The sequence below is a fragment of the Arachis stenosperma genome, chromosome 6 (genome assembly GCF_014773155.1).
Source record: "Arachis stenosperma cultivar V10309 chromosome 6, arast.V10309.gnm1.PFL2, whole genome shotgun sequence".
NCBI classification, from domain to species: domain Eukaryota; kingdom Viridiplantae; phylum Streptophyta; class Magnoliopsida; order Fabales; family Fabaceae; genus Arachis; species Arachis stenosperma.
Window position 1 is genome coordinate 21,479,130 of NC_080382.1, and position 12,340 is coordinate 21,491,469.

General features: G+C 32.1%; 1 protein-coding gene across 1 annotated transcript; it reads left to right on the top strand.

Moving 5' to 3' along the window:
* Positions 1–9,700: 9,700 nt before the first annotated feature.
* Positions 9,701–11,869, top strand: LOC130933344 (uncharacterized). The gene is made up of 4 exons (XM_057862932.1): positions 9,701–10,246; positions 10,677–10,739; positions 10,871–10,945; positions 11,219–11,869. The coding sequence occupies exons 1-4, from the start codon at positions 9,878–9,880 to the stop codon at positions 11,747–11,749; spliced, it is 1,038 nt and encodes a 345-aa protein (XP_057718915.1). The 5' UTR covers positions 9,701–9,877; the 3' UTR covers positions 11,750–11,869.
* Positions 11,870–12,340: the final 471 nt, after the last annotated feature.

A 12,340-nucleotide genomic window follows, 5' to 3' on the forward strand; every position in this document is an offset into this window, starting at 1 on the left:
TAATCAATATATTTTTTACTATTTATACAATATTTTTATAATATTTTTTCTAGTTCCAAATAATATTCATTTAAAAAATAATCTTTAAATCTTAAACCATGTAATTTAAAAGTCATTGCATCCAAATTTTCTAAAATTTCAGCAAAATAAAAACTTTTCGTATTATTATAATTAGTTGAATGAACAAATAATAACGATCATCATTTTAATTAATAAAATAAAATAATTTATTAATTTATATTAAATTATTAATTTCAATTACATTTGAAAGTGAATAAGATTTTAAAAATAACTAAAAGAAATTTAAAAGTCTTATGTGAATTAACATGTATATAAAATATTATGTGAATAGAAATATAAATATTAGGATAGTCAATAAGTAATTACAAAAAAATAAAAAAAATAAAAAATAATTATGAATTTTAAAAGTTGAAATAGTAAAAAGAAGGAGGAAAAAAAATTAGATATCCTCTTGAATAGTATAGAATTGAGCAAAAATATAGGAATTGTAATTTAAAAACATATGTAAAGACATTTTTATAACATAATTTGAATACTAAATTGATAGTTTTTGAAGAATCTTCGAATAAATAAATAAATAATATTAAAGATAATTAAATAAAAATTAAAAAGATGAAATGTAAAGTAAATAATCAAAAATCACTCTTTAAAATTGAAGTTATTTATTCATAAGTACGTTATCTTACCGAGAAGAAATGAATTATTATTCTCAAACATATGCTAAATTATAGACATAATAATAAAGTTATAATTTGAATATATAAAGAACCTAAAATAAAAATAATTTTACACATGAATAATGAAGTAATCTGATTTGTTATTTTAAATTTAAAAAATAACAAATTAAGTATTGATAGAAAAACTTTAAAACAATTCTAGTAAAATAATCAAATGTTACAATGTCTTGATTTACAACCTACATAAAACCAATCAATAATAATTTTTTAAAAATAAATATAAATATATCTGCACAGTTTTACTTTATAAATTTTGTGATTTGGTTGTATTTAAAAAAGTGCAAAAGTAGGTTAAAAAACATATGAGTAAAAGCAAATTCTCAGTTGAAATATTAGACTTAGTTACTTATTTAAAAGTTTAAATTAAATTTTTACCGTTTTTAACTGTTATTTATGCAAGAAAAAAGAGACATATTAAAAAAAAGCAAAACTTTAGTTGTAATTACAACTTGATCCTTAATATTGAATTTTTTTACTACAACTCTTTTTCTCTTTCTCTTCGCTACAATTTTATTTTTAAACATTAGTGTTATAATTTCACCACAAAAATTAACTACATATAAGAATTTTTCAAAATATAATAACAATACTTTAGAATAAATAAATAAATCAAATTCGATTAAAAATAAACTAAACAAAAATTATAAATTAAAACAAAATTAAGATTCCTAAACTAACAGTTAAAACAAAATTTAAAAATAATTAATTTATTTGTGTTCAAATAGTAGAATCAAGAATAATATAAAATACAATGTAACCTAATAAAATAAGAGATGTTATGAATAAAAAATTAGTTCATTAATAAAAGGCCGTTATAGTATAATTAGTATTAATGTTAACCAATTAATATTGTATGGGATAATTTTAATTTATCTTTAAATATATGATATATGAAAATTAGCCGTAAAATTAATATATTTATCTAAAAAAATTGCAAAACAAATGATTAATGGTATATACCAATTAAATAATATTATAAATCAGAAATTTAATTTATTATTTTATAATATTATTTTTTAAAAATATATATGTATACAATGAATTCTCTATTTATATTTGTTAAAAGTTAAGGTCAAAGTGCAAATCAGAGTAAAATATATCATAGAATAGATAGTGAATACTAAATCATATAAATTAAGACTTTTTTTGTCTTGTATTCATCCCTTTTAAATCCCACAAGTAATAAAATAATTTACTTTCAGTCAAAGATTCACTAAAATATATTTTCTTCTTTAAAAATTGCTTCATTCTTAATTATTTATGTAAATAATATTATTGTAAAAAATATATATTTTTTGTTGATTAATAATTATTTTTTTGACTTTTTTTTAATGAAAAATATATTAATTACTCTTTATTAATAGAATTAAAATTGGACACTAAATTTCTAATATCCGCTTTATATATTGTTAATGAAAATCACCCATAAATTATTAAACGGTTATAACAACTTTTTTTTATAATTATCATAAAAATGAAATTTTTAATGATAACTTGTAATGGAATTTTTGATATGTTTAATTATGAGTCATTTTTTTGTATTTTTTGGAGAAAAAAATAAAAATATTTTAATATATAATTAATTTAATAAATGAAGAAAAAAGATATAGAGGGATAAAAAAAATTAATAAAAGTAGATGAAGATCTGAAAGAAAAAAATAGAATAAGAAAGAGAACGATGTGAATGAAAGTTATGCGTGGAATGAAAAAATTACTACAATATGAATAAAGAAAAATTAATTAATAATTACTTTTTTTTAAATAAAAATTATATCAATTACTCTTTATTAATAGGATTAAAATAAAAAAATTAAAATTGGACACTAAACTTCTGATATCCGTTTTATATATTTGCATTTCACAAGGTTTTTTTTTTCATTTTGGGCCTCTGATAAATGCATAATACTTGCATCATTTTATTGAGTTTTTTTTTAAGGTGAACCACTCCCTTTTTTGTATTTATGTTGGTCATACCACATACACAATTGGACATTTTTGTATCTTATGTGCTTCCTAGCATTTTCATGAAAAGGCTAACCGCTGAAGGTCCAATTATATTAAATATTGGTTCAACCAAAAGATTTTAATTTTTGGCCTCATAAGGATACCTTTTGATATATTTTAATCCATATAAATAAGTCACATTAAAATTCTAAACGCATTACCTTGATCCAAGAAGAGACTTCCGCAAAATTCATTTAATAACAAAAATAGGACTACAGAAGTGAGCCTATCAAGTCTTTTAAATCTTCTCATGCCTAGAAGGTAATTTAAATGAATTTGATTAAGACCAAAAAAACAAATAAATTTGATTATTCTATTAATAAACCAGTTTAAGCTAGTTTAATGAATACTTTGTATATGAAAATGTAATAATTTGTTAGTAAGCGATAAATTCTTAAATAGAGTTTAAACAATAAATTAATCTTTGATTTACTAAGTTATAAGATATTATAAAAAAATTCTATTAATTTATGTAATTTTATCAAATTTTTAATTATATTTTTACATTTTAAAAATTTATAATTAAATTTTGATATTATATAAAAATTTATAATTAGATCCTTATTAATTATTATCTTTTAGCAAAAAAAATGCAATAACACTAAAATATTTATTTTTAGAATATCTCATAATTTATTTCACATTAAATACAAAATTCTAGTATAGAAGGAGTACATACTCCGTACTCAAAAGAACGAGATAAGAAGAAGAGAGCTAGAGTGAGCGTTTGAGGATGAAACATGGTGAGAAAGATGCCATGTCGGGAGAAGAGACAAGAAGGAGAGCATGGAAAAGTTTGCATCAAGTGTGAAGGAGAGAATCAGGTAAGCACGGTATTAATTTTAGGGTGGCATCTATGATTTTTTGTGTGATAAGGTGATTGATTTTTCGATAACCTAAGGAATAGACCGGGTTGAGACTCTAAATGAGAATTCCAATGACAGTGGTCATCGAAAAACAAAGAGATCATATACCTCAAAGAGTTTACTTCTCCGAAGAGGCTATAAACGTCATTTCTAAACCATACAAGGAGGCAACTATGAGTAATGTTTTTGGAAAAAACCCTAATTACACGGTTCACAAACTGAAAGGGGTATCGAGGATCACCGGCGGATATGAGGTTTTGGACGCCGCTTTTGGGTACTTCCTCGTCAAATTTGATTGCATGGATAATTGAGAGAAGATTTTACTAGGAGGCCATAGATAATCTTCGGTCACTATATTGCGGTTAAGCCGTGGTCACCGGATTTTAAACCTTGTGAAGACACTTTTAGGGAGACTATGGTTTGAATTTGAATTTGAACATATGGTACTACTAGGATAAATCCATGATGAGAATTGCTTCTGTTGGGAAGACCAATTGGATCTGGCTACTAAATTAGCAGGAAAAATTTGCTCGAGCTTGCGTGCAAATTAATCTTAGTTTGCCGATGGTTCGAAGTGTGATTATCAATGAGTTTGAATATAAGGTGGAGTATGAATATTTACACCTTATTTGTGACAAGTACAATTGTTTTGGACATCCAACGACTCCGATATTGTCAAGAGAGGTGGATGGAAAGGGAACCTCAGTGACCGAGATGGCAGTGCGGGTGGTGCAGCCACATGAAGCTTTGAAAGAGAAAATTTTTGAATTTAGATACAATCCCGAAGATTCAGTGATAATTGCGGATATTAGAGAGGAATTGGCTGGTACGTTGCATGGGAAGGAAGTAGGGTCCCAGCATTTGGGAGATGAGGCTGGCTAGACCAAAGTCAGCAGAGGAAAATTGGGTCAATCAAACAAATCCCAACAAATCTCTAAAGTCAAAGTGTCGTTACACTTAAATCAAGCATTGGCCCAGAACCGTGACTTTGCGCCGCGTATGAGAGGAGTCAGATCAGGGGTGAAGACCAGGTCGGTTGGCGGATCTCTTTTTTTTCTCTCAAGCTCACACAGCATCTTCCAAACAGCAAGGGGTGAAGGGCAAAGTTGTCTCCGTTCCGGTGCCAACTTTTACTGGCCTCATCAAAAATGGGCACAAGAGGTTGCGCCCTTCTTCTTTACAAAATTTGCCGTCGACTTTAGACTGCCTTGGTGACGTGAGTAAGCAGCAAATCAGCGAATTGGAAGGGTTGCCTGTGGAGGGATACAGACAAACCGAGCAGCAACTGGGTAAGGACAAACAAGTCTCAGGGGGATATGATGGTGGATTTTCATCATCTCCTTATGGTACTTCGGCTGAGGTTGGTCCTTTTAACAGTACAATTGTTTTATGAATTTTTCATATTTAAGCTGTTTATTCTGGAATATTAGAGAAACTTCTAATAAATTGGCCCAGGTTCATAGTACAGAATTAGTGAATAAATTTCACCATATTTTTTTTATTTTGTTTGAAACCCAAATTCTTTTCAAGAGGATGACATCTTTTTGGAATAATCTAAGTTACCAGAGTGTTAGTGTTGTTGAGGCTAATGGTCATAGTGGGGGTATTTGGATTTTATGTTATAATTCAAATATTTCTGTGAGAGTGTTAGATGTAGTTGATCAATGTACCAGTTTTGAAATCACTATGGACAATACTTCTAGTTACTGCAGTGCGGTGTATGCTAACCGCATATACATCAGTGTAAAGATATGTGGGGTGACTTGACAAAGATTGCTAATATGATCCACAAACTTTGGACCATGTTAGGGGACTTTAATGATGTTCTGTTGTAGAGTGAAGTTAGAGGGGGCAGTTCAGTCTTGCCAGAGCTAAACAATATTAAAAAATATTAGAGGATTGTGGGTTGTTTGATATGGGTTCTATTTGGAGAAGAGTCACTTGGTACAGGAATGTGAGAGGTAAGGTTCAGGTGACTAAGAAGTTTGATAGAGTAATCATCAACGAGAACTAGCAACTAATATTTCTGGAGGCTTATACTAAGGTGCTGGTGTGCATTCACTCTGATCATTGTCCGTTGTTCACTAGGTGTAAGATGGCAGCGAGGGCTACCAAGGGCCATCGTCCGTTCAGATTCCAGGTTGCATAGATGACTCATCCTCTTTTTAGGAATGTTATTCATACAACTTGGAATAAAGGAGCTCTGGATGTGGTCAAATGTTTGTTGGAGGTTTAGAAAGATGCAATTAGCTTCAATAAAAAGATTTTTGGTAACATTTTTGTTAAGAAAAGGGAGCCGAAGAGGCTTTTGAATGACGTTTAGATTACTTTGAAGAGTCGGAAGGATCAACAACTTAGGATCAAAGAGAAAATTTTGCATTAGAAACAGAATTATGTTCGTATTCAAGAAGAGCTCTTATGGTACCAAGAATTTAGAGAACAGTGGGTGAGATATGGAGACAGAAATACAAATTTTTTTCATCTGCAGACAGTTATCAGGCGAAAGAGGAACAAGACTTATGGGTTATTTTTGGAGGATGGGTCTTAGGCCACGGAGACTTCGACTCTAGAAACGTCAGCATATTCTTTCTTTCAAAAACTCTTTTCTATAAGGGTGGATATTGACCTGGATGTCATGGGGCCTTTTTCCTGCATGTCTCTTAGTATTGTGGTTTGTCAAAAGCTAGTGTAATCAATGACGTCTAAATAGGTTATACGAGCTGTGATGACCATGAGTTTGTCCAAAGACCAAATAGATTTCAAGCTATTTTCTACAAAAATTTTGGGACTCTCTTAGCAATGATGTGTGTGAACTGGTCAAACGAGCCTTTGAGAGTGAGCCAATGAATGATACTATTTTTTATACTCTCATTGTTCTAATTCCTAAAGTGGAAGTTCCTTCTTTTTTACGAGAGTTTTGGCCTATTAGCTTATGTAATGTAATTTATAAAATTGTTACAAAGGTTCTAGTTAACAGGTTCAGACCTTTTCTGTCGGAGATCATTGGTCTTTAGCAAGGCGGGTTCATTCCAAAGAGAGGAACCATAGAGAATATTATCATTGCTCAAGAGATTATACACTTCATGAAGAACACAAAGTCTCGAAAAGAGACCATGGCATTTAAGATTGACTTGGAAAAAGATTATGGCAGGGTAGATTGGCATTTTTTGGAGGCTATTTTGGATCGATTTGAATTTTCAAAGGCTACCATTAATCTTATATTAAATTGTGTGACTTTCTCTTCGCTGATAGTTTTGTGAAATGGGAACAGGCTCTAAAACTTCAATCCAAAGAGAAGGTTGGGGCCAGAAGATCCCATGTCTCTATATCTATTTGTACTCTGTATGGAAAAGCTTGCTTGCTTTATCTCTCATAGAGTTTTCCAAGGTTCGTCGAACCCGGTAGCGGTTTCTAGAAATGGACCTCGACTCTTTCATTTGATGTTTACAGATGACCTCTTACTTTTCTGTAGGATATCGAAAGTTCAAGTAATAGAGGTTATGCATTGCCTGGACTTGTTTTCTAGAGAGTTAGGTCTAAAGGTAAATCTTCATAAGTCGAAGGCCAATGTTCCAAGAGGGTGTCGGAGAGGAGGAAAGAGGTTCTCTATGGAGTCTTTAACATCCAATTCTGCAATGATTTGGGTAAATACCTAGAAATTAACATCGGCCATGCCAAAGCTTCCAGGAGGACGACTCAGGAAGTTATTGAAAAAATTTCGAGGAAGCTCTCCAGTTGGCAAAGATGCCTGCTGAATAAGGTAGGGAGGTTTTGTCTTGTTAAATCAGTTATGGCCTTTATCTCAGTTTATAACATGCAAATTTCTCTTCTTCCGAAATATGCATGTAATAAAATTGATTCCTTGATGAGACAGTTCTTGTGGAAAGGCTAAGCGACCAGAAAAGGGTTGCATTTGGTCAAGTGGGAGGTCGCCATAACTCCTAAAAGGGCAGGAGAATTGGGTATTAGGGATACTTCCTGTGCTAACATGGCGCTTCTTGGAAAGTTGGTATGGAATTATCTAAATAATAGCAAAAAGTTGTGGATGCAAGTTTTGAAGCATAAATAACTAAGAAATCAGTCTGATATGAGCAAAAACAGTAAAAACTCTTCATCAGCTACTTGGAAGAACATTGTTAGTGTTTATGAGCATCTCAAGAAAGGGCTTCGTTAGAATGTTGGGGATGTCCACAAATTAGTTTGGTATGATGAGTGGACTCATTTTGGTAAGCTTTGCAACCTTGTTCATTGTATGCATGTTTCTGAATCAGATTTTATAGTGGCTGACTTGTGGACAGGGGTATCTTGGGAGGTTGATAGTCTTACCATGCCTATTCTGCATGAGACTAAGTAGTTTATTCATGGTCTGAGATATCCTAGTTCGAATGAGTTGGAGCCACAGTGGGAGTGGTGGCCTGCAGCAACAAAAAAGTATAGTGCAAGGGAGGGTTATAGATGGTTATTAGAGAAAACCTTGAAATAGAATGCTAACATTTCGGAGAAGATCAAATTCACTATATGGCTTGGGTTACATAATGCTCTACTGACTGAGACTTTTCGATTCAAGCGACATTTAGCTTCTTCAAATATGTGTAAGAGGTGTAACAAGGGCAGAAACCAATGAAGCATTGCCTTAGAGACTGTGAACGATCAAAGGAAATTTGGCATATCTTGGACTCGACGACTGGTACTACTCTTGAAGAGTGGTTTTGAGAGGCCTTGGCTAACAATGAAGTGTCTTTTAGTGCAGGACTTTGGTGGGTATGGAGACATAGGTGCAATGACATATTCAATGCTAACGACCATTGGACAGACCACAAGGTTGTTGCCTTAACCAGAATTACCGTCAAGGTCTTACAGGTTTACAGGAATCAAAACAATGCCTTTAGGTCTCTCCAAAATTACCTGTGTTGGGAACCACTGGCAAGCAACAGTTTTAAAGTTAATTGTGATGCAAGCTTGTATCTGGATTCAAATTTAACAAGGTTCAAGTGTATTATTAGAGATTCTAAGGGAGGTTTGATTTTGGACTGCTCTGGAAGCATTCCCACTAGTTTATTATAAGATGTGAATTATTTGCTGCTTGGAGGGGTTGGTTTTAGCTTGAAATTGCGGTTTGAGAGATATTATATGTGAAACGAATTGCCTTGACATTCTGCTCATTATGCATGATCTTATAAATAGGTATTCATCTGAAGTAACAAATTTAGTTCACAATATTCAAGAGCTTTTATCTTGTCCTTGACTTGTTCACGTTGAATGAGTGTTTCGAGAAACAAATATAGCTATAGATTGGATGGCTAAATATGGTGACAAGAGTAACTCTAATAATGTTATTTGATCTGAACCTTGTCTTGATCTTTAGCAAATTATCCACTCGGATAAAATAGTGTTTGCTTTATTTCTTTGTATGTTTAGACAAAAAAAAATAATTAATCAATAAAAAATTAAATTAATTTGATTGGTTCACTAAATTGTTCAATGTTAACCTATTTGGCTGTAATTAATTTTGTTCGGAACCAAATTGGTGCGATAGTCAATTTCTGTTTGACCTAATTGAACTAACCAATTCAATCTAGTTATCAAAACCATGGAAAAAACAATAGAGCTTAACCAATGTAGTCACTTGTTTGGGCAATAGTATCTCCTACATGCATGTCTGGCTGTATGGTCTATTTTGTTGTGCATTGTTGTAATGTGGTGTTTATTGGCTCTTGTACTCCAAATTATGTTTCAAATATTTGTTCGTATTTAATATATTTTATAAGTATGAAATAATATTTAAATTTCAATATGTTGTTCCTTTAAATATTTTATTAATAAAAATGAATTATTTTATAAGAGAATATTAATTTGTGTTTTGTTTTTGTTTTAAAAATGGGTAAGCTATACAATTTCAGCATGCTGAGGGTATATAAACCCTAGCAGAAGAAGGTAGCCAACCCCAATCTCTGTAAAAATGACACGTGTCAGAAGCCAGAACCTAGCCACTGATTTTCCAATTCCTTTTCTTTTTTTTTAATTCTTATTATCAGAGACAAATAAAATCGAAGCAACAGAGCAACGCAGCACACTCTCTTCTTTTCTCTTTTCTCTCTCTAATCCTCTCTATCTTCCTCCTCAATCCATTCCCATACCTCACTCCTTTGCCGCTACGCTCATAAAAAATCTTTTCTTTTCTAAAACCCCAATGCAAATTTTCACTTACGTCCCCAAACCACGAAACTGAAACAGAGAAAGAAGATAGAGATGGAACAGAGCAATGGTGAAAACGGTTCAGGTGGTCGTGTGAGGTCAACGCAGTTGACCGAAGATGAGAGAGAGGTTTTTGATATCCTTGTGAGATTGCATGACATGGTGTTGGAATTTGAATCAGAGGTACGAATACCGTTCCAATGGGGACGAAAGAAGAAGAGATCTGCAATTCAACCTAGCTTTTTCCGCCGTTTCTCCTCTTCTCCGCCGCCGGTGAGTAACGGTGGTGGTGACGGAGGTGTTGTGGCGGCGGCGGTGGTGAAAGGAGAAGCTCCAAGCCCAGCAACTCCTTTGTCCTTATCGCTAACTGAATCTGACGAAAAGCCCAATAACATATTAAGAGCCAAAGCCTCTCTCAAAAGGGTATATGTTTATCTTCTTCTCTTCTCATTTTTCTTTTCTAATCTTTTTTAATAGTGTTTTTTGACCCCTTTGATGAAGAGCTCTTGTTGGAGTTAAATTGAAATAATAAAAAAATAATTGTTTTAATTTAATATTAGTTATTTCATTTTTCTTCATTCATCAAATTTTGTTAGTTCTTGTTTGATCCATAATGTGTTCTTCTGATCGATTCTGTTAATGTTATATTACTGTTGTAATTTTTACTGGGTCTAAGTTATCTTCCATTTTTTGGCTAATAATGAATTCTTGGTCTGGAATTTTTTTTTAACAAAATTACTGTAGACAAATTTTTAAAAAATACACGTGGTTTATTTATTTATTTTTTTTTCTGGTTTATCTTCCCATCTTCTGATTTCCGGGTTTTGCTGGGTTATTCTATCAAAACTTGTAGAAGAGAGAACATTATCTAAAACTTATAGAAGATTTGACTAAGAGCCAAGCTTCGCTGAATAAGGTAAGATTCTCTATTTACCCTTTTTTTTCGCTCCTCATTAAATGGTTCGTTTTTGGGCATTTGTTGATTTTATATTTCCTTTTTTGTTTTAAAAATCTCTCTCTTCTCACTCATTTTTGGAATTCAAACAGGAGATAGAAAATGTGAAGAATTTCCGTGACCGATTGAGGGCCTTCAATTCGAAGTTGAAAGAAAGAAAACTAGAGGTACTTTTATATTAATCTCGCTTCATCCTTTTTTTTCCCCTCTAAAAAAATTATGTCTATCTATTAAAGAGTTAGAATCCAATGAGTTATACCAGTTGGTTCATACTTCATACTACCATTATTGGGTTTTATAGTAATAGTACCAAGAAAAAAAAAGAGGATTGTAGAATAGTATTAGCATTTAGTTATGACTCTATCTCTTGTCTAATGGTGGGTCCAATCCTTTATTTAGCTTTTGATTGATGGAATTTCTATTTTTTTCCCAATTTACAGCTAAATAATGGCCCCAAAAGTGAATGCAAAAATAGCAGCATGGAAATTGTGTGTGAAATGCAACAAAAATTGGGCCATGATGCACCAAGGAACTCATCAAATTCCATGGGCGAATATCAAGAAAACAATAAGCCTCATGAATTGCATAATCTACAAGCGCCAAACGCACCACATCACATAAGACTGAGGGTCAATAACCATTCTGAGGCACCCCAATTGTGTAGCAGGGAGGGAATTAATCAATTACCAAAAAAATTGATGCCAATGGAAGCACCTTCTTCATCTTCACCAAATTCATCATTGGCTATTGTCAACAATAATGGTAATAGTAACATAGTGCAACCAGTGATTCCTGATCTCAACGCCTTTCCTGAAGATTTCGTTCAGGTGGACTCTTACCAGCCTTTGGATACGACTGCTGCAAACAAGGATTTGAGCAGAGTCATGGCAGCTCAAGCTAGGCAGATGAGGCTTCAGAAAAACAGGCTCAAGAATTCTACAGCCACTAAGTCACGATATTCTTGTAGATGATACTAGTATGCTTCTTTTCTTCTTTATTTCTCTCATCTAAAATCTTATTTTCTTTATAAGTTGAAAGTAATTTTGGTTCGAAAATTATAATAATCAGATAAGCTCATTTTTGAATTGCAATTTCACTATAGCCCCCCTTTTTTTTGACAGATACTATAGAATCTTAAATATGGTAATAGGTTTGTTTCCTTTTTTTGTTAATGTAGCGTTTGCTGGAATGTATATAAGGAACCCTTTGAGTTTTTGGTCGGATTATGGTGAATGGCATAAATTTGGAAACAACATGTGATAATAACGTTGTAGATTCCTAGTTTTTATGGAGATTTCGTATCAGATTTGGAAGCAATCGTTTATGACTTATGATCCCAACATGGTGGGATTATGATCACTTTCCACAAATAAATACGTTTCATTCTTTCTTCATTGGTCAGTTGGGAAATCTCACACTTACATCGCCCCTCCTAAAACTAGCCATTATAGAGGGGAAAAAAAAAAGTGTCCCCGTCCAGAATAAAAAGTAAAGAACTAAAGAGGAACAAAAAAAGGAAACATTTCGAATTTCAAATGTCACGCCACATGCTGCATCCAATT

Excerpts from the sequence above, each read along its gene's own strand:
- LOC130933344 (XM_057862932.1), top strand. The coding sequence starts at position 9,878 with ATGGAACAGAGCAATGGTGAAAACGGTTCAGGTGGTCGTGTGAGGTCA. Across the intron at positions 10,247-10,676 it reads CCAAAGCCTCTCTCAAAAGG|AAGAGAGAACATTATCTAAA; the intron begins GTATATGTTTAT and ends CAAAACTTGTAG. Across the intron at positions 10,946-11,218 it reads TGAAAGAAAGAAAACTAGAG|CTAAATAATGGCCCCAAAAG; the intron begins GTACTTTTATAT and ends CCCAATTTACAG.